The sequence below is a fragment of the Xenopus laevis genome, chromosome 7S (genome assembly GCF_017654675.1).
Source record: "Xenopus laevis strain J_2021 chromosome 7S, Xenopus_laevis_v10.1, whole genome shotgun sequence".
Classification (NCBI taxonomy): Eukaryota; Metazoa; Chordata; class Amphibia; order Anura; family Pipidae; genus Xenopus; species Xenopus laevis.
Window position 1 is genome coordinate 49,142,752 of NC_054384.1, and position 22,752 is coordinate 49,165,503.

The 22,752-nt window shown below is 41.1% G+C and overlaps 1 protein-coding gene across 1 annotated transcript in view; it reads left to right on the forward strand.

Annotated features, from left to right (window-relative positions):
- The window catches only part of LOC108697221 (calcium-binding protein 2-like), a 221,956-nt gene extending 208,539 nt beyond the window's left edge, over window positions 1-13,417 (forward strand). The window contains exon 7 of the mRNA XM_041571191.1: window positions 12,687-13,417. Within this exon, the coding sequence (XP_041427125.1) occupies window positions 12,687-12,712 (26 nt within the window). The 3' untranslated portion in view covers window positions 12,713-13,417. The remainder of the gene's footprint in view (window positions 1-12,686) is intronic.
- The last annotated feature ends 9,335 nt before the right edge of the window (window positions 13,418-22,752 follow it).

Genomic DNA, 22,752 nt, shown 5'->3' on the forward strand with positions numbered 1-22,752 from the left:
CGAGCATTCCGGATAACAGGACCCATATCTGTACACCTATACATATAATGTGGGCCATGCCCCGGGTAACGTGTTCACAGCAATGTGCTTGTTTGTCCATCTTGGTGAAACTGCATCTTAAGTTCCTAGTGATTGACAAGAGATCCATATAGTGTCAGCTGTTTGAATGCATACCTCCCAACTGTCCCATTTTCAGAGGCACAGTGCCTCTTTTGACAGCTCAACCCGCAGTCCCTCGTTTGTACTGGAAAGTCCCGTTTTTCTCTACACTGAACAGCCAGAAAAGAAATGTTTCTAACTCAAGTGGCATAGAGCCCAGAACAGCCACAGCTGCAGATAAGGTACTTTTGTATCAATTTAGAGATAAGCAAATAAGTAATTGTAATAATATAAGATAACAGGTTTCTTGGAAGAAGTTAGACTCAGAGCTTAAAGGGCAATTCACCTTCATTAGCAAAACTGTAATAACTGAAAAAAAAATACAGAAATGTGTTCAAATTTTCATAACCTGCCAAATTTTGTACAATGAAAATGGTAATTAAGGGGTGTGGCCGCAAAAAATGGGTGTGGTCAAAAAAATGTTGCTGCGCTGTTGGGAGGTTTCTTTTATCTTGGTTCTCATGTATATAATATATGTGATATATCTTATGACTATAACGCATGCCTCTGTATAATGTACTATTAGGTGCCAGTACCCACTGTCTCTCACTATGCACAATTTGCTTAGGGTACCAGTACCTACTGAATCTAATTTTATATTATGCACTATATAATGTTCTTGGGTGTGATTATTCAGTGTTTCTTACCATGTATAATATACTTGGGCTGCCAGTTGCTACCGACAGTATTACTGCCTACTGTGTATCATGTGTTTCTGACATGTCTGGGGACTGAGGTTAATGCCTCTATAAATTTACTGCAATAATTTCTGACATGTCTGGGATTATTGCTTATCTGTTTTCGAAAGTGATTATTGGCATTTCTGGGGTTAATCACGTATCCATTTTTACAGTGACTACTAGCATTTGATTTAATTATTTTTAATTTGATTTAATTAGATTTGTTGCCCACGTTACTGCCCATTCATTCCAAAAATCCTAACTAAAAAATTTATTTGGTGACTGCTGACATTGAAAAATGGATGTGTATTAGATGCTTTAGTTGCAGATTATCCTTTTGTTTTGTGCTGGAATCTGATGCGCCAACATGCTGCTCCGAATCTTAACTAGTTGATTCCAGGCCCGGGCGCAGGATATGCACTGATGTGCACCGGGCCCCCCCCCCCACCCCTCTAGACTTTTTCACACTGTGGTACGATCTCCGTCGGCCACGGGGGAAATGGGGGAAATTGCACCCCTGCTCTCCCAGTGTTATGTCGTCACTGTCTGAAGCTCGGCTCCTTCACAGCTCTCTCTCTGCGGCTAGGGTTGCCACACGGCCGATAATACACCTGCCAAGGCCGGGGCCGGTATTACAAATTTACCGGCAATGTAGCTGCCGGTAAATTTGTAATACCCTTAAAAACACCCCTTAGTCCGCCCCCAATCCGCTGTAAAATTTATCTGAAATCCATCCTGAAATCCCCGCGCCGCGGTCCTGCCCCCTTTTTCATCATGGCCCACCCATTTTGACATCACGTCCCATCCCCCTTTTGTTCCCGCCCCCCACCAGCCAGTAATGCATTTAGGAAAAGGTGGCAATTCTATCTGCGGCAGGCGAGAATTTCTTTACAGACATACACTAGAAAAAAAATGCAATTTGTAAAAAATATATATATATATAAATATATAGCTAAATCAAAAGTGACTAAACAAGAAAAACTGGTCCATCTTGAGAATGATATGCTACAGGCTGAATCTGAAATATACTATTAACCCCTACCCTGAAACCTATAACAGATTTCTTATGGATACTCAACTGTACAATACTAAACAATCTATGGTCTACTCAGCCCAACTAACCTTTGCCCTGGGTGACAAAAATGGCAAGCATTTGGCCTTTTTGGGGAAGATGCTACAATACTCTAATATTATCGCATGTACCTGTATTGAAAGTAACTAAGGAGGGGAAGTCACAGACCTAAAAAAATAGCAAAGGAATTCGCTCACTTTTATCACACCCTATATATTTCTAAAGTCTTTTACATTGAGGCAGAATTAAAACACTTCCTGGACCAGATACCAGTCTCAGACCTAACTCCCGAACAGGCTTACTACTTAGACTCCACTATAACTGAGCTAAAACTTGCGGGAAGCAATACTCTCTATGCAAGCCAATAAAGCCCCAGGCTCAGATTGCCTTTGTGCTGAGTGGTACAGGCAAAATATCAAAGTCCTTATAGCCAAACTGCTCTGAACTACCCCATTGGACTGCTCTGAACTACCCCATTCAATAAATGAATTGATTATAGTTGTGATTCCAAGGCTTGGTAAAGATGTAAAACAATGTGCCTCTTACAGTCACATCTCAATCATAAACATAGAAGTTAAAAGAACAGTAACACCAAGAAAATGAAAGTTTCTTAATGGAATGACAGTGTTGCCCTGCACTGCTGAAACTGGTGTGTTTGCTGCAGAAACACAACTCTAGTTTATATAAACAAGATACTGCGTAGCTATGGGGGCAGCCAATCAAGCACAGTATGCATAGTGGATAACAGATAAGTTCTGAAGAATTCCATTGTATACTACAGAGCGTATTTGTTATCTTCTGTGTATCCTGTACCTTTTCTCCTTTTTCAGCTTTGAATGGCTGCCCAATGGCTACATAGCAGCTCATTTATATAAACTAGAGTATCTAAAGAAAATACACTTGATAGACACTTGATAAAGAGCCACAATGCTCGAAACATGTTGTGTTGAATAAACCTTGCAGCAAAGCTTCTGCGGTTTTGAGCCTGTTTGTCCACAACCTTTACAGAAATTGCTATTTTTATCTAAAGCAAATACACCGGTTTTACCTGTGCAGGTCATTATTACATTATGTTTCAACTACTTAAACACACTAATTTTTTGGTGTTACTGTCCCTTTAAGACCCTAGCTAAGGTACTGGCTAACAGTTTAGCCAAAATGATTATATCCCTGGTAGATCTGGACCAAACTAGACTTATCCCAGGGACGTCTACTTGTATCAATATTAGGCGGGTGTAGCTTAAAGGAGAAGGAAAGGCTTGATGCACTTGGGGGGTGCCACATATTAGGCACCCCCAAGTGAGTGTATTGACTTACCTGAAACCTCTGGGTTTTACCAGTGAGCACCACAGAGCGATCTTCTTCTGTCTTCGCGGGGCTGCGCATGCACAGTAGAACGAAAAGCCGAACTTTAACTAAAAACTTGGCTATTTCGCTCAACTAAGTTTGCCCCCGGAAATTTGAAGAAAGAAGAAGACGGAAGTGTATCGCTGGTATAAACCTGGTATAAACCTGGACAGTTTTCTGCTGATAGGAGAACCAGCCCGGGGTTTCAGGTAAGTCAATAAGCCTAAAATTTGGCACCCAAAGTGCACCAACCCTTTCCTTCTCCTTTAATCTGCAATTACAACATGATAACCTGGGGTCTGGGCTGGTGGTGTCCTTGGACACTGCCAAAGCCTTTGATTCTAGAGAATGGCCATACCTACAGTATGGGCAGTGTTACAATCCATGGGAATAAAAACAAGATTCTTGAAGTTGGTCAACCTACTATGCAATGATCCACAAGCACAATTAAGAGTAAATGGACACCTCTCCCCATATTTTAAAATTGGCCAGGGGAATGTGGCAGTGATGTCCACTGTCCCTGCTGCTGTTTGTCCTGGCCATTGAGCCTTTGGCAACCCTGATAAGAAACTCCAGATGATACATTATTATATCTAGCAGACCCAGGTACCTTGTTGGCAGAAGCCTTAGCAATAATCACAACATTTGGCAAATTCTCTGGACTTCACATAAATTGATATAAATCAGGAGTACCTATACTTTACTAATGAGAGGTGTACTTTTAGTGATGTTGTCCCATTATGATCTACATCCATAAAAACATTGTTAGCATTCTGTTCCATGGAAAATATTACTTAGAAAATATTACTTAAATACTGATTAATGGGAAATGTATATTGCTATATTTAACAAACAACAATTTCTTATGTGAACTTAACAAAATAATTATCTGAATGAAAAGCATGAAACAGGAGATTGATTTAGACAAGCTGTTTGTTGACAGTGTCTTGAGGTCTACTGACCACCAGCTATAGGTCTACTGGTAGATGCAAATCTACCTTTTGGGCACCCCTGGTATAAATCATCTATGTTCCCAATAGACAACTTTGTCCCTGAAATGGTTCACCCATAACTCCAGCTCTCCTTAGTAATCTCATTTAAATATTTGGGTATAATGGTTCACAAAGACCCACCAAAGTTTACCAAGCTTAATGTGGGCCCTATAGGGATCTGGGCCAGCCTCCCGCTTACTCTAAGTGGCAGGATAAACATACTTAAAATGGTATGTCTACCAATGTTATTAAATATCTTCCGCAATGCACCAGCGTAGTAAATGTCACTGTGTACCCTACTTTAATACTTGTTAATTGTAACTCCTTGTTTTCTTTCTGTTACTGTATTGTTATTTTTGAAAAACGCAAAAATATTTTTTAAAAAACTACTGCCCTGAGACTGCCCTGTTCTGCCGCAATATGTCCTGCACTGACCCACTGTGATCCGCACTGCTTCACTGTGCTCTGCTCTGCCCCACTCTGCTTCACTGTGCCACACCTTTATGTCCCAGCTCATCCCTGATCTTCATTCACTTCCTCTGCTGCTTATCATCCTCATCTCTCAATCACAGATTGTGCAATTGCGCACTTAGAACAAATATATATGATTAAAATCCCAGTCCTCCATGCCTTGGTATTGAAAATGTAGCCAATGAAAAGGCATATTACAGTTGACAGACATTTTTTTTAGGGATGCACCGAATCCAGGATTGGGTCATTTTCAGAAGGATTCTGATTTGGCCGAATCCTTCTGCACAGCTGAACTGACCGAATCCTAATTTGCATATGCAAATTAGGGTCAGGGAGGGAAATTGTGTGACTTTTTGTCACAAAACAAGGAAGTAAAAAATGTTTCCCCCTTTTCACCCCTAATTTGTATAACCTAATTTGCATATGCAAATTAGGATTCAAATTCGGTTCGTATTTGGGAGCATGCAAAATAGTGGATTCGGTGCATCCCTAATTTTTTTTCTTTAAATGAGATTCGGTTTCACAATTTCACACAAGGATATGCAAGGTAGTACACGGGGGCTTTTAAGCTTTATTACAGCTGTCAGGAATGGTTCGATGGGGTCGGTTACAACAATGAAGGAGGTTTTAAAACAGGGCATGTCCCCATACAACTGGGATGTATGGTAAGCTTATGTAAAAATGAGCTCAATCACAGTAGGTAGCAGTATAATAAAACACAGGATGTGAATAGCTGTAAGATTGTTCTCAACATAACAGCACCACCCTGTATATGGCCAGACACATTTTCAGGACCGATGTATGCTTCACCTTAAACTTTTCTTGCATATTCCTAATATATACAGAATATATAGAAAATTTTACTGCATCAGTACCCCTTAGGGGCAGGGAGGGAAATGGTGTGACTTTTTGTAACAAAACAGGGAAGTAAAAAATGTTTCCCCCCCCTAATTTGCATATCCTAATTTGCACATGCAAATTAGGGTTCAGATTTGCTTCAGTATTCAGCCAAATCTTTCACAAAGGATTCGGGGATTTCGGCCTAATCCAAAATAGTGGATTCGGTGCATCCCTAATTTTTTTCTTTAAATGAGATTCGGTTTCACGATTTCACACGAGGATATGCAAGGAAGTACACGGGGGCTTTTAAGCTTTATTACAGCTGTCAGGAGTGGTTCAATGGGGTCAGTTACAATGATGCAGGAGGTTTTAAAACAGGGCATGTCCCCATGCAACTGGGATGGATGGTAAGCTTATGCTAAGGACTAGACCTAATTTATCAATTACATTGTAAAATGTGCTCAATTCCAGTAGGTAGCAGTATAATAAAACACAGGATGTGAATAGCTGTAAGATTGTTCTCAACATAACAGCACCGCCCTGTATATGGCCAGACACATTTTCGGGACCTTTGTATGCTTCACATTAAACTTTTCTTGCATATTCCTAATGCAGTCTGTGGGTATTTGCTATACACATTTAATTATCTATAGAAAATTTTACTGCATCAGTACAAATTCTTCATATTGCATGGCATAATGTGTTCAGATTTGATTTACATTTCCAATACTTTACTTAAAGAATGAAATAACTGGTTGGGTTTTGGGGGATTATTTGATCAGATGTTTTTTTTTTTTGTAAGGCTATATCTGAGTGCATCCTTAACACCTGCATATTCCAAACAGGTTGTGGTAGAGTGACCAAAACAATGTGGGAAAATGTGTGTTTTACCTTTAAGTTCTCCTTAGTGGGAGAGGTAGGCACCAGGAAGGGTGTTCATAAAGAGAGAATAGGTTCTCTCATTAAAGGTTTTGGCAGGCAGATTCTGGAAGCTGGAGTATTCTGGAAAGAACAGGCAAGCCAGGTACTCCGATCCAGAAGTCCAGCTCATGGATTAGAGCTCACCTTTCACAGGAAGGCTGTCCTGTGGAAAGGTATTTAGGTCTAGTGAGGCTGTTAGGAAACTCTCTCAGAGCAGGACACAGAGCAGGAAGGATACCTGCCTGTGTGAGGAACTCCCAGAGGGGCTGGGGGTGCCATTTGCTACTGCAAGGTGCAGAGAGAGGAGACCAAGTGACAGTGTCTGTCTGTCTGACTGAGGAAAGCCAGGAGGCTGAGCAATCCCCCAGGAGATTCGTGAGTACAGGGGTGACCCCTACTTATGTGTTTGCTTACTGGTAGTCCACAAGGGGCCCAGTTTAGTAAGGGAACTCTTCATGTGTAAAGGTAGCGCCCAGTGGGCAGGATTTATTTTTATTATTTGTTTTGTATCCTGAAATGGTCACCCCTGTGTGTAAATAAACTGCCTTAAAGAGAAGAGAAGTGTCTGTCGTGGATCCCGCAGCTTACATATGGTGGAGGCATGCAAAGGGCAGAAGTTTGTTAGGAAAAGCAAACTTTGAAAATTTAAAGTAACAGACACCATCTTAAAGGCGAGGTTAAAGGTTCACCAAAAACAGTGAAGTTGGGAAACCGTGTACCGTGAGTTTATAATACCCATATTGTGTGTAGCAGTTGCTGTGGGACTGTGTAAAATGAACTTGGGCTAAAACAAGTGTGAAAGTCCTGGCAAAAGTGTGTTTGAATCATTGCTCTGTGGTTCAGAAGCTGCTGCTGAAAGTCTGCTCACAGGTGCAAGTTAATTAAAGTGGCTAATTGATTCAGCTTGTATATGCAGTGTTCACAGTGCAGAAATGGGCAAGAAAAGCAGAAAAGGTTCTGTGAAAGCAAAGTGTTTGCTGAATGTGTGTCCTAAACAAGAGGAAAGTTTGGGAAATCAAAGTTATGCTGCTGGAAAATGTTTAACACAAAATAATATGAATTGTGTGCCTAAACTTAAAAATGCTGTTGGTGTTAAACAAACATGGGGCATAGACTGTGCATTGCTTGGAGATGGCAATAAATGTGATTCATGCAAAATATCTCCGTGTCATGGTGAAAATTGTGCAGCTAAAGTGGGTAGTTCACAGCCCAAGGAAATTAACACTAAAGCAAACTTCCAGGTGAAGCAATGGTTAAATAGAGTGAAAACTGACAGTGAGAGTCAGAAGCTGCAGTGCCTTACTGAAATGGTTCAGTGGTTACAAGAAGGAACTGCAAAGTATTTACCAGAGTTTCCAATAAAGAGTGTTGTGTCTGCACTTATAAAACTGCTGGGAATGAAACATAATTTTGATATGATGAATTTTGCCTGCCAAGCATTAAAATGTGTTTTGGAAAAGTTGCCTGTCTCTTCTGAAGTAGTAGTTGATGCAGTTCCCATATTACTGGAAGAGGTACAATGTGTAAGAAACTTGGATGTGGTAGAACAAGCTTTTGCTATCCTTGAGATTATGTCTCATACACATGGCAGGGCCATATTACAGACTGGTGAACTGGGTGACTGTTTCTATGACTTAGAGTTCTTCAGCATCCAAGCACAGAGAAATGCTCTAGCCATGGCTGCCAAATGTTTACAGGAAATTCAGCCCAGTGAGTTTCATTGCATTGATAGAGCTTTGCCAGAGTTGTCACAAAGGTTAAGCCATCCTGACAAGGAGTCAACAGAAAGTATACTCCTGTGTTTCATGCACCTCACCAATAACTTTAAGTTTAACCAAGTGCTTTTGGAAAAAGTGTTGTGCCCTGAACTGGTAACCTACATCTTGCAATGTGACGGCAAGGAGTACAAGATGGTGGCATCCCTACTCCCACTGGTAAAGGTTTTAGCAAATCGTGAGAGTGAATCCTTGGTGGGGAGTGTGCCAGTTATAAAGAGAGAATGTGCTGTAGCCTCTCAGGAGGTTGATGCTTCTACTGCATACAAAGCAAAGGAGGTAAAGACGGCAGCTAGAGTGCAAGTGCCCACTAAAGCTGTTGTGGAAGAGGCTGAAAGGAGGGATCAGCCTGAACAGGTAAAATACATTGAAAAGTTGAAAATTATGTATGCTGAACTGGCCAAGGCTTTTAAAGAGAAAGAAAGCCAGCTTGAACAGTGCCAAAGAGAGGGTGTCACACTTGAAGTGCACTCTGTAAATGTCCTTGATCTGGAAAGAGAAATCCAGTCACTAAAGGGGAGCCTTGCTTCAGAGATTGAAAATAATGCCCTGGAGTCAGAGCGGAAAAATGGAGTTGTGACAGAGCTACAGAAGGAGGTCGCTGACCTAAAAATCAGGCTTGCTGAGGCCTCAAACCTTCACAAAGAGACTGCTGAGAGAGCACAAAAATGTGAGCAAACGTGTACAGAATTAGCCCAGGCAAATGCAGCACTGCACACACATGTAGTAAATTTGCAAAGGCAATGTACAGAATTGACTGATGCCAAGGATCTATTGGCTGAGAGTGAAAAGAGCCTGCAGGAACAGTTGAAAAGAGACACTGCAGAAAGAGCAACATTGAAGTTAATGTTGGATGACCGTTCCAAGTCACACAGGTTGCTGGAGAAACAACTGTGTGATGTGCAAACCCAGAAAGAGGATCTGGAGCAATGCATACAAGAAAATGCCAGAGCTATGGAGCAGCTTCAGTCCCAACTTAAAGCAAGTCAAGCTGACCGTAAGTCTCTGAAGGATCAGAACTTTGAGTTTAAAGCTGAGCGAGATTCTCTGCAGCAAAGACTTTGCATGTTACAGGATCAGGTGTTGCATGAGACACAACACCAAATCACATTACTCCAACAGAGGGAGTGTTTACAACTTAAAGTCTATAAGAAGGATGCAGAGATTCCGTTGTTAAATGAGCAGTTCCTGCAGAACAAGTTAAAAGATACCAATGCCTTTTTGGAGAATTGGAAACCTGAAAGTGGAGTTAACCATGAGATGGAAGTAGTTGTAAGCTTTACTGACCAACTGCAAGGGAGTGCAGTTGCACAATATCCTAAGCTTAAAGAAGCAGGTGTGCCTAATTGTAAAGCTTCACATTCTGATGAGCCGACAAAGTTATCTGGTGATGGGTCCAGTACACACAAGCAAAAGTGCCTTGATGTTGAGCTCACAGCAGTGAAAATACCCCAAAGTACTATACTGAGAGACTTTGGGACAGAGAGCCCAGTTTGTCATGTGGAGTCGCTCAATACTCCTGTGGATTCTGATGACCACTGTACTGGTGCTGTTAGACAGACAAGAGGTGAGACCTCAGATGAAAATTTGCTATATTGTGACTCAGAAAGGGAAGTGGTTTCCAGTGGTGAAAGTAACATTGAACTTTCTGAGGTTAAAGATCCAGATGGAATGGCTAAGAACTATCACAAAAACACTGAAATACATGCCAAACGTACTGCAAAGGAACAGTTTAGAGACTGTAGTTGTAATGTTTTGTTGTCTAACAATTTTTCTTTGCAGGTTTCAGATCCAGTTGTGCTACAACAGAAACGTATGGTAAATGTGTTGCCTATGATGTTATTGCAAGGAGACTTTAAATTGCTGTGGGGGTCACTAAGTAGGAAAAAGGTATCCCTAGGACAGGTATCCCAAGTGGTAGGGATTCCAACAATGCTCTTAAGTCCCCTAAGTCAAAATGGAAGTGCTGATGACCTAATGAGGAGTAAAAAGGCTTTCGCTCCAAGTTCCACTTTAAATAATCACATGTGTGTGGAACTAAGTTCAAAATGTCAGAAAACCCCCACCACGGCCAAGTCCCTAGAGCAAGAGAGCAATGGGATGGCTTATTGTGCTCACCCCTACGGGCTGAAGCAGAGGGGGAGGATATGTGGTAGAGTGACCAAAACAATGTGGGAAAATGTGTGTTTTACCTTTAAGTTCTCCTTAGTGGGAGAGGTAGGCACCAGGAAGGGTGTTCATAAAGAGAGAATAGGTTCTCTCATTAAAGGTTTTGGCAGGCAGATTCTGGAAGCTGGAGTATTCTGGAAAGAACAGGCAAGCCAGGTACTCCGATCCAGAAGTCCAGCTCATGGATTAGAGCTCACCTTTCACAGGAAGGCTGTCCTGTGGAAAGGTATTTAGGTCTAGTGAGGCTGTTAGGAAACTCTCTCAGAGCAGGACACAGAGCAGGAAGGATACCTGCCTGTGTGAGGAACTCCCAGAGGGGCTGGGGGTGCCATTTGCTACTGCAAGGTGCAGAGAGAGGAGACCAAGTGACAGTGTCTGTCTGTCTGACTGAGGAAAGCCAGGAGGCTGAGCAATCCCCCAGGAGATTCGTGAGTACAGGGGTGACCCCTACTTATGTGTTTGCTTACTGGTAGTCCACAAGGGGCCCAGTTTAGTAAGGGAACTCTTCATGTGTAAAGGTAGCGCCCAGTGGGCAGGATTTATTTTTATTATTTGTTTTGTATCCTGAAATGGTCACCCCTGTGTGTAAATAAACTGCCTTAAAGAGAAGAGAAGTGTCTGTCGTGGATCCCGCAGCTTACAAGGTTTACTTGAATAACTGCAGGTTTTTTTCTTAAACACTGCAGCAACATCAAATATGGCCCACATATTTGCAGAATCATCACATGCATAACCCCGGCACAAATGTATTCAAAAGTAAGAAGGAAGAGGAATCTGTTTTAGGTAACTTAAGGCCAATAAAACTCAAGAACAGTGTAATTTTCATCAGTCCATTTGAACAAACTCCCTTCACCAACATTTGGGCTCCCCTTATGTAAACCATTTCATACAGTGATCCAGCTTAATCACTGAGGAAAAAAGCAGTCTTTTTGCACTTTTGCAACCTCCAGCTCTGTAGGTATGTTCTAAATGAGCATTGAGCTTTTTCCAGTTTTGAAAACCACATAGGGTAGGTTCCATTTTTGTGTTGAACCCTCTAAGTGCAGAGAAGCTTGTTTCCATGTTCTTTAAAGAGGTGGTAGCCTTCAAACACTTTTTTCAGTTCAGTTGGTTTCAGATAGATCACCAGAAATAAAGACCTTTTTTCAATTACTTTGTTTTCTATTTGTGAGCATTTTTCTAGTATTGAAATGTAAAGTTTCATTTTTCACTTTCTAAAGCAGGTTAAATTGAGTCGCCAACTCTTTAATTGTTTTAAATTTATACATTTGGTTGATAAATTTGTTATCTTTAGCCCTACTGAGGAAAATCTCAGAGCTTCGTTAAAGGCAGCTGTTAGAATTGATACAATATGAACAACCAAAGGGCACAAATGGAAAGCAGTGCTGGCAGTTTTGTGTGTTTCTCCATGAGCAGAATTATGGCAGTATAGAAACTGATTTGTAACGTGTTTATGAAAAAACATTACACTGAACCATGTGGTCTTTTTTTTATTTATTTATTTATTAAAATAATTCTTTCCAGCATTCATACGATTATTAACATGATTCCTAAATTGCATAAATGCAGATAAAATAGAAGCCAACCGAGAATCATTTTAGTACAGTCTACCACAAATTAGAAAATGTAAGCAAATACCTAACTGTTTGAAAGTACTGTAGAAACTACTACCATCTTCATCATGAGGGGTCATAATTCTTCCCCCACATGTCATGGCTATTATCAGCCAGGGCTTAGAACAGGACATCACAGGTTGTGACATCTTGTGACATGGCTGGTTCCAGAACTCAGTGAACAGCGTTCTGTTAGGTATTTATGTTTCTGGTGTTTCTTTCATCAGCAAAATATATTTTATTTAGCTTTCTGGGCAAGTTAAAGCTTACATGGTCTGCATTGTCAAAGGTTTCTTTTGTAGAACTCTGTATAATGACAGATGGTGAGAGATGGAGATGTTGGTTTTAGGTTAATCATATTACAAAAGTATGTATTTTAGGGATGTTAGATGTTATGTTCATTGCACTTGTTTTACCTTGATGAAGGCTGCTAAACCAACCAAATGCTATTTTTACATCAGTGAAAATAAACAAATTTTTGCACATAGAATATTAGGTGGAAGATCACATTCATGAACAGGTGCAACACATGCATGCACAACTGTCAGCATTTAAATTAACAAAAAAACATACATTTTATGAAATTGAATGTTCTAAACATTTTATATAATTGTACTTAATGTCTTTTTGTTGCCTTTTTTTTCCAGAGTTTGTACACATGATGTCACGATGAAAGACATTTCATGCTTTCTCAAAGAATGAAAAGCACAAATGAAGAAATCCAGAAATTTGTAAAGATAAAAGATATATATATAACAGATTTTCACAGCATTTATGTGCTGTTCTATGTTTATCATCTATAATTATGTAGAATTCTAACAGCATACATATATTTAGACTTCTTAAAATGTTCATATAAATATCTTAGGTAACTCATTTTGTACAGCAAGACAATAAATAAATTACAATAAATAAATAAATAGATGAAAATGTATTGTGCAAGTTTATGTTGAGATACAGGTATAGGATCCATTATCAGCAAACCCATTATCCAGAAAGCATCAAATTGTGGGAAAGGTCATCTCCCATTGACCCAATTTTTAGCAAATAAATCACAAATATTTCCTTATTTGCTATAAAAATTCAATAGTCCATTGTACTTTATCCTAACTGAGGCATAAATAATCCTTATTGGAGGTAAACAATCCTGTTGAGTTTATTTAGGGCAGATTTATCAAAGACCACAATAAAACTAACTCACTTCATTCCTATGGGATTTTTAAAAGCATATCTATCAAATGGTGAACTCCATTGATAAATATGATTCTAAATATTCCATAGGATTAAGTAGAACATGAGTAAGATTTTCTGTGGTGAGCTGTAATCTCACATTTTGATAAATCTGCCCCTTAACGTTTTTTATGATTTTTTTAGTAGGCTTAGGGGCCGATTCACAAAGGGTCGAATATCGAGGGTTAATTAACCCTCGATATTCGACTGGTAATTAAAATCCCTCGACTTCGAATAACGAAGGATTTTAGCGCAAATAGTGCGATCGAACGATCGAAGGATTATTCCTTAGAATCGAACGTTTCGAAGGATTTTAATCCAACGATAGAAGGATTATCCTTCGACCAAAAAAACTTTGGAAAGCCTATGGGGACCTTCCCCATAGGCTAACATTGACTTCGGTAGCTTTTAGATGGCGAACTAGGGGGTCGAAGTTTTTTCTTAAAGAGACAGTACTTCGACTATCGAATGGTCAATTAGTCGAATGATTTTTAGTTCGGATAGTTCGAGTCGTAGTCGAAGGTCGAAGTAGCCCATTCAATGGTTGAAGTAGCCCAAAAAACACTTCGAAATTCAACGTTTTTTTACTTCGAATCCTTCACTCGAAGTTAGTGAATTGGCCCCTTAAAGTATGGTAATCCAAATTATGGTAAAATCCCTACATCCCAGGTCCCGTTAATTCTGGATAATAGGTTCCATGACTGTATATGAAATCCCACATTAGAAAAGTTTTTCTCTTTCCGTGAACTGGTATAAAATTATTTACCAATTAAACAATATGCTTTATAATGTAATTTCTTTGCAATGGCCCACAGTAAGAAGGCAAAAAGCACTTAAATATGTACATCTGAAAAAAGAAGCAAAATAAACTTGTGTTGAATAAATATTTTTCCTATTCATTTTAATTTCAAATCCATATTTTGCTAATTTTTTTTTGCTTATTGAAAATCGTTTTGTTTCTCTGAACTTGTTTTTTTGTGTTCCTATAAACAGGTTAATTTGTTCATAGTTACATAGTTCATTTGGTTGTAAAAAGACCAAACTCGGGGGGAGGTGGTCTTATGTCTAGCTGAGTAGACTCATTTCTTTGGAGGTTCCTGCCTCAGACCTGAACATTTCTGTTTCATAGTGTGTTACTGGTTACAACATGGGCAAATCTTCTAAAATCATTCAAAACTTCATCTTGCCAGAGGTCCACAGTGCCAAGATTGGGCTGCAGGAAGACATACAGGATTCCGGTTTGACCGAAAATAGCAATAACATTTTCATAACATGAATCCAACTAATTTAAAATTTTGGGCCATTGAGAAAATCAACCTGGGCATTAGAGGGGGCAATTTGGAGCAGGAATTACTGAAACGTGAAAGTCATTGGATCTTTAAATTAAACACTGTTTCCCCAATAGGAATTAATGAAAATATACTTTTCCATGCTTTCTTATAAATTCATATTCCCTTTGGTGTAATCTCCCCTTGTCACACGTGTATAACACGTTTCCCCATTTAGACATGTTCACCTTGAATTGGGTGAAGTCTAATATATGGGGTTAATGTGGAGGACATAGGGTGTCCTAATATGTCAATCTAGTGTGGGCGTTGACTGAGACACGTCTCTAAGTTTTGTTGATGTGCAAATCTCGTGAGAACACAGAATACACGAGAGGACGTCATTTGACGCAGACGTAAACACGCATAGACGTCATAACGCTGCGCAGGCGTAAACACGCTGCGTGTATTCACGCGAGGTTTCTTAACGCAGGCGAAAACACGCACAGACGTTATAACACTGCGCGACATCTCGCGAGATCTCTAAACACGGAAGTCTTTAAAAAACGTGCAAGCAGGAGTGGACACCATTTGCCTTGACAAAGCTTTTTAGCGAAACGCGTTGGCAGAGCCTCTCTTCACAATAATATTTTTATTTTATTTAATGGTTGCTTAGATTCTAACTACCATTTCGATCACCTTGAAATTTTTTTTTAAAAATAATCTTTTTTAACTGAATTTGGGTACTCATAGTCTGGTCCAGGGAACCGCATTCAATTTCTTCATTCTCTGTTGTTCATATGGCACTGGTGGATTTGTGTTTTTTTAGATTTTAGCTCTTTAAGAGATAGGGCATGCAATATACGAGACCACAGTCCTCAGTGTACTACTTTCTCCCCGTGTGGGGTCCCAGGGCTTAGAAAATAATAGGCAGCAGTTTCTTTGGGACTTCTCCACCTCTACACTATTTTCCTTTTCCTACTCAAACTTCCTTGAATGTTGGTCCTGGTTCCTTTTTTTGTAAAACTATATTACTAATGAATAACCTTGTGATTTTATAATGCACTAGCACTTGCATAAATTAATTATTTTGAACCACACTCAGTCGGCAACTGAGTAACGGTTGAGCACTTGCACTTTATAATTTATTGGAATCTTGAATCTATTGCTTATAGATTAAGTACATAAATTAATAAGTTGGCACTGGCTATTTTTAATACACAGAAAAAGTAACTTTATGCTTCTCTGAACTTGTTGTTTTGTTATCTATTTAAAGCCTATCAAAAGGCTTTAATCAATCAAGCAAATCTTTCTTATTAGCACAAGCACTTTATAATTATCGACTCATTGGTTCACTATATAATTTATATAAGTTAGTTATTTCATTTGAGAGTACGGGGGCTCTTACTATCTTTTTCTTTTCTTTTGAAAAATTGACAAATCTAACAGTTCACTTTAATAGAACAAACTTTGCCATAGAAATAGTTAAAGGAAAACTATACCCCCAAAATGAATACTTAAGCAACAGATAGTTTATCAAATTGAATGACATATTAAAGAATCTTACCAAACTGGAATATATATTTACATAAATATTGCCCTTTTACATCTCTTGCCTTGAACCACCATTTCGTGACTCTATCTGTGCTGCCTCAGAGATCACCTGACCAGAAATACTACAACACTAAGGGGCTGATTTACTAAGGGTTGAATATCGAGGGTTAATTAACCCTCGATATTCGACTAGGAATTTAAATCCTTCGACTTCGAATATCGAAGTCGAAGGATTTAGTGCAAATTCTGCGATCGTACGATCGAAGGATTATTCCTTTGATCGAACGATTAAATCCTTCGAATCGAACGATTCGAAGGATTTTAATCCAACGATCGAAGGAATATCCTTCAATCAAAAAAAGTTAGGCAAGCCTATGGGGACCTTCCCCATAGGCTAACATTGACTTCGGTAGCTTTTAGCTGCCGAAGTAGGGGGTCGAAGTTTTTTTTAAAGAGACAGTACTTCGACTATCGAATGGTCGAATAGTTGAACGATTTTTAGTTTGAATCCTTCAATTCGAAGTCGTAGTCGAAGGTCGAAGTAGCCCATTGGATGGTCGAAGTAGCCCAAAAAATACCTCGAAATTCGAAGTTTTTTTACTTCGAATCATTCACTTGAATTTAGTGAATCGGCCCCTAAATGTAACAGGAAGAAGTGAGGAAGCAAAAGGCAGAACTTTGTCTGTTAATTGGCTCATGTGACCTAACATGTGGTTTGTATGTGTGCACAGTGAATCTTACGATCTCAGGGGGCGGCCCTTATTTTTTAAAATGGCAATTTTCTATTTATGATTACCCAATGGCACATACTACTAAAAAAGTATATTATTATGATAATGGTTCATTTACATGAAGCAGGGTTTTACACATGAGCTGTTTTACTCAGTATCTTTTAATAGAGACCTACATTGTTTGGGGGGTATAGTTTTCCTTTAACAGAAAAAGTACAGTTGAAGAGATATTCTTTCCCTGTACTAATCCTTCAGTTCCACATGGACCCTGTGCTGGGAGGGGGTCACTGACCCCCAAAAACACTACAGTCGCTACTTTACTTCCTTATATGACATCACGTGTTGTACTGGCAGCTAACTTAACTCCTATAGCTGTGTCTGCTATCAATCTGCCACTGCTTCGTGTGCTGGGCTGGGGAACTTGAGCAGCATTCAGGTACTGAAGAGAAACACGTTTGTGAAAGGAACGGGGAGTGTGTGCTGAAGAGACTTCAACTGTGCAGATGGGGGGATTCAGATGTGTGCAGATGGGGGGATCAAGGTGCTTGGGACCTGGAGTTTTCCGGGTAATGGATCTTTCCATAATTGGGATCTTCGCACCTTGAGTCTACTAGAAAATCATGTAAACATTAAATAAAGCCAATAGGCTGGTTTTGATTCCAATAAGGATTAATTGTACCTTAGTTTGAAATAATGAAACAGTAGCTTGTACTTTGTACAGGAATCTGTGGGTAAAGTGTGGCCTGCACAACTTTTCCTCCACACCATTATAATCCAATATCATTTTCTTTTTTTCCCTGTAATAATGAAACAGTAGCTTGTACCTTATACAGAGAAAAAAAGAAAATGATATTGGATTATAATGGTGTGGAGGAAAAGTTGTGCAGGCCACACTTTACCCGCAGATTCCTGCCCCCCTTAGTGGACATGACAGTTTCCTTTTAGAAACTGTTTCAAGGTTACCCTTGACTGTGTAACATCTGAGTGGGTTCTTATCAGTTCTTATGCATTGTTTATGTATTCTTGTTCAAGGAGACTCTGAGCACAACAACTGTTATTCCCTTATTTTTCTTGAAGGTTAGTGTAATTATATTACCTGTCCCTGCCGCGCCCGCGCCCGCCGCGCCATCGGCGGGGACGCCCACCGCGCCATCGGCGGGGACGCCCGCCACGCCATCGGCGGGGACGCCCGCCATGCCGCTCCTCTTCCCTCTGTGTGCTGGCTTTCTAGTGTGCGCGCGGCGCGCACTTCCGCTTTTTATAGGCACATGCGCGCTGGCGTGATTACGTCAGAGCGCAATGGCGCGAAATTCAAATGTATTTAAAGGTGCAGTTTTACTTTTTGCATTGCCCGTGATAGGATTTGTTCCTGGTCCCGTTAGCTATTGCTATTCCGTTTCAATCTGATCCTGATTATCTGTTTTGACCCCTGCCTGCCTGTTTGACTATTCTAATCTCTGGAACCTGACCCTTGCCTGCCTTCGATAATTCTTCCTGCTAAATCCCTTGATTGACAACCCGGTTTGACCCTTGCCTGCCTGACGATTCTCGATATCTGCCTGCCTGTCTGACGATTCTCTTGCCTGCTCCATTTGTACCGTGACCATCGGCCTAACTGACTTTTACAACAGTTGTGCCCCTTTGCTTGCCAGAACTCCTCACTTTGCTCCTCTCGAAAAGTCCAGGTGGCATCTGAGTACGCTGAGGGCTCCTCCTGAAGCCAAAGGAGGTCACACTACTGGTGAAGCCGAGACCAGGGAGCTTGGCATTAGTTCTGGTTTAGGGTGCCGACCGTGACAGTTAGTTTACCAGAATATATATAATTTCTGGTCAATCCTTTGTTCCTTGTTCTGTCTCTCTTCAGTACAAGATCCACGTAGCTCGTGTATGTTTATTGTATAGATAATAAACTTGGTTAACCCTTTCACCTCAAGTGATCTCTGGTCTTTGGATTTTTCCCCAAAAAATGGTGGAGAATGCGGGCAGGCTCAAGACGCTGACTTCACCCATCCACAGTGAGGACCCGGAAAACTAACGGGGCAGGAGTGGCCACACAAGGTAAGCATACCTTGTTCTGTCTCCTTTCTCCTACGGTTCCACATGGAATGGGTGTTGCTGCGCAAGCAGCCTGACCCAATGAGATCACTCGAGGTTATCTGTGTTTGTCCTAACCATGTGTCCTGTATGAATGTGCGTGTGACTGGGAACTAGTTGCCAAGTGAAATAGTTCCAACTCTTCCATACTTTCGTTACTTATAAGACTTGTACTAACCCACCAGTGGTACCACTGATATACCCCAACATTAGTCTGAGGACTTGAGGGAAGAGGGCAGTTTTAAGATGGGCTCAGTTCACTAAGGCAGTTTAGCCAGTAATAGAGAAATACTCTGTTAAGAGCATCTCACCATAAAGGGGAGGAAGCCAAGGAACAGCGGTTCACCGGGGAAGGTGATAGCGGATGAGTATGGTAAAGGAATAGTTTCTTACCTGCCTACACAGGGTAAGTCTTTTGCTATTCCTCCAAATGGTACATGGAATCACGAGACATGGGTACAAACAAGTACACTAATAAACATTACACCATTGATATCTCAGAAGCTCTAGCCCTACAGACTTGGGTGGTTGCAACACATAAGGCATACATCGAGCCATCAGCCCCACCACCCTAAGCTGGTATGTGTCCCCATAATAATTAATGGAATCTTAGGAGGCAGCAGAAGAGGAGGAAGAGGGTCAGGAATGTGCCTCAGAACCACCAAATTGCCTTTGGCAACCATCTGCTTAATAGAATAGCAGCCAACTGAAATCAAACACCAATCAAATCTCTCACAAAGTCACAAAAAGATGAGTAAGCTAGAAAGCAGAGAGAGGTACAAGAAAGGCTGTTAGAGGAGGAGATACATAAGAAAATACAGAATAGTGAGAAACGACACCTAAAAGTCAAACATCTTTCAGTGCTGAAGACAGCAGCTCCGATACCAAGGAACAAACAGTTCCCAGCCCCACAGCCAAGGTCTACCCCGTCCGTACAATACAAACTAGAGAAAAGGGGGGAGAAACAGGGACTGCTGCTGCGGCACATCTCATCACACACACAGCACATTCCATGGGCAGCATCAGATCATAGAAGGATTTTTCAAGATGTTCCACATCCCTGTACTAATCCACACAAATTTGTATTGTTTGTATTGTTGTATAACCCTAATTGGACTGATATGTTAGCTGTGCTCAAACATGTGTGTGGTCCAGTGGATTACCAACACATGTTAGCTAAAATGAATTGGGACACTAATCCTGCTGACCCAGCCCAAGTAGGGGTCCGCTTATGTGCTCTGGAAGGTACCATAGGCACCATTTTTTCAGAAGCTTCTTGGGAAACAGTTTTCAAAATTAACCAAGATGCCCAAGAGTCTGTTGTCCAGTATGCAACCAAATTTAAGGAAAGGGTCATTGCCTGTGGCGGATCTGCTGCCGTAACCGATGATGGAAAAACAATGTTAATTACTACTGCCTTTGTGACAGGATTGACAGATGACCTTAAAGTTAAACTCGGCATACATAGTCCTTCCTGGAAGCATAAGAAGTTAATTGCCATTGTTACATCTCACCAGAACTCCTGTCCTAAGCCCCAGCAGGTTTTACTCGTTCAGAATCAATTTAACAACTTCCAGGATAATTCGCAAAACTCCAGAAACAATAACTACAACCAAAATGTCAGGGGGGCCTTTCGGCTTCCAGCGGGAGATGTCCGGACCAAGGAGGCTTAGGGTAAAGGTCCAAGTTTGCGTTATCCAGAAAGGAGTCAGGCATAATCATAGTCAAGTTCAGGCAAATGTTCAATAAGGCAGGCAGCAGGAAACAGGATCAGGGTCAAGCAAAGGGTCAGGAAACCAGGAAACAGGAATTCAAGAATTAAGGAAACCCAGGAACAAGATATAGCAATTCCTATACTTGGGCATTGAACCGGCGTCTTCAGCATCCTTTTATTTTGAATTTGGCACCAAAACGTGGCGTTGTGATGTCACACATTTGCATGCTGACGACAATGTGCCGGCACCCGAACCCATGCGGATACCATGGGCACTGCCATCTTGGATTTGCCGTAGGCCTGCCGCAACGCACCTGACAGTACCCCCTCCCCCAGGGGGGGACCACTGGTCCAGCATGTCCTGGTTTCTGGGGAAATCGTCTATAGAAATCTCGCACAAACCAGGGAGCATGGACCTCAGTTTGCTTTTCTCAGGAACGCTCTTCGGGACTGAAACCTTTCCACTTGATCAAGAACTGAAGGGACCCTCTGGAGATTCTTGATTCTTGAGTCCAAAATCTTCTCTACTTCGTATTCCTGTTGACCATCCATGGTGACAGAAGAAGGGGGTTCTTGCTCAGATGAAAATCGATTAGCAACTGCTGGTTTCATCAGACACATAGAATACATTATGGATACACATTTCAGGGGGAAGCTGAAGTCTGACAACCACAGTATTAACAATCTCCACTATGGGGAATGGACCAAATATTTTGGACCCAACTTGGGGGAAGGAACTTTGAGACCACATTTTTGGGGGTCTCAGCAGGAGAGGAGGACTGGACAGATAAGATCAGTTGAGGATACAAGGAAGCAATGATCTTTGCGGAAGGAACAATTGGTTCTTGCTCTTCACTGATGCGCCCTTTGGGAACGATGCACCAGGATAGGGCATCAGCCTTTAAATTTCTGGAGCAGGGATGATAAGTAAAGACAAAATTGAACTGTGTGAAGAAGAGCGCCCACTGACCCTGACGAGGATTTCATTTCTTAAGAGTCTGGAAGAACTCCAAGTTTTTATGATCGGAGTAAATGGTAACTGGGTGAGGGGCTCCCTCAAGAAAGTGTCGCCACTCCTCGAGTGCAAGTTTAACTGACAAAAGCTCACGATTCCCGACATCATAATTTGCTTGGCAGGAGAGAATTTCTTTAAAAAATAGGTACAATGGTGTAGTTTCCCATCTGCAACTTGTCTCTGAGACAGGATAGCTCCAGCTCCAACATCAGAAGCGTCAACTTCAATGAAGAAGGGTTGTAGGAGGTAAGGATGTCGAAGAATAGAAGCAGAAAAAAACAAGTCTTTCAGGGATTGGAAAACATCGAAAGCATGAGGAGACCTGGCATTAGGTCTTCCTCCCTTCCGAATGAGAGCCAAGATAGGTGTGATACGGGAAGAGAATCCCTTGATAAATTGTCGGTAGTAGTAAGCAAAACCGACAATTTTTGTATGGCCTTGTGCTAGTGGGGAGAGGCCAGTCTTGGATTGCCGTTACTTTGGAAGTATCCATCTGGAATCCCTCACGTGAGATGATGTAACCCAGGAAGGGAATCTTAGGAACTTCAAAGCAGACCCGGACTGGCAATCTGTGGGTTCTGGCAAATGCCAGAGGGGCTGCTATAATGTGCAATAGAAAGTATTTAGTGGGCTGGTGGGGGCTGTTTGGGCCTCTATGTGGGCTGATTGGGCCTCTGTGTACCTGAAATGCCAGGGCCTATTTTAATTCTCAGTCAGGTCCTGCTTCAAAGACACACTTCTCCATCTTGGCAAAAAGAGAGGTTTTTTTTCTCAGACAGGAGAGAACCTTTTTCACCCAGGTTCAGTGACTTTCCAAGTTTTTGGAGAAAATTAAAATGTCGTCCAAGTACACAACCACGGATTGCCCCAACTGATCTCTAAAAATGTCATTCACAAATTCTTGGAAGACGGCAGGGGCGTTGCAAAGGCCTGGTACTCGTAATGCCCATTTCTGGTATTGAAGGCCATCTTCCATTCATCGCCCTCTCGGGTGTGGATAAGGTTGTATGCTCCCCAAAAATCAAACTTAGTGAAGCCCCTCTGAGTTGATCAAAAAATTCAGAGATTAGGGGCAGTGGGTATCGATTTTTAATCGTGAGCTTGTTCAAG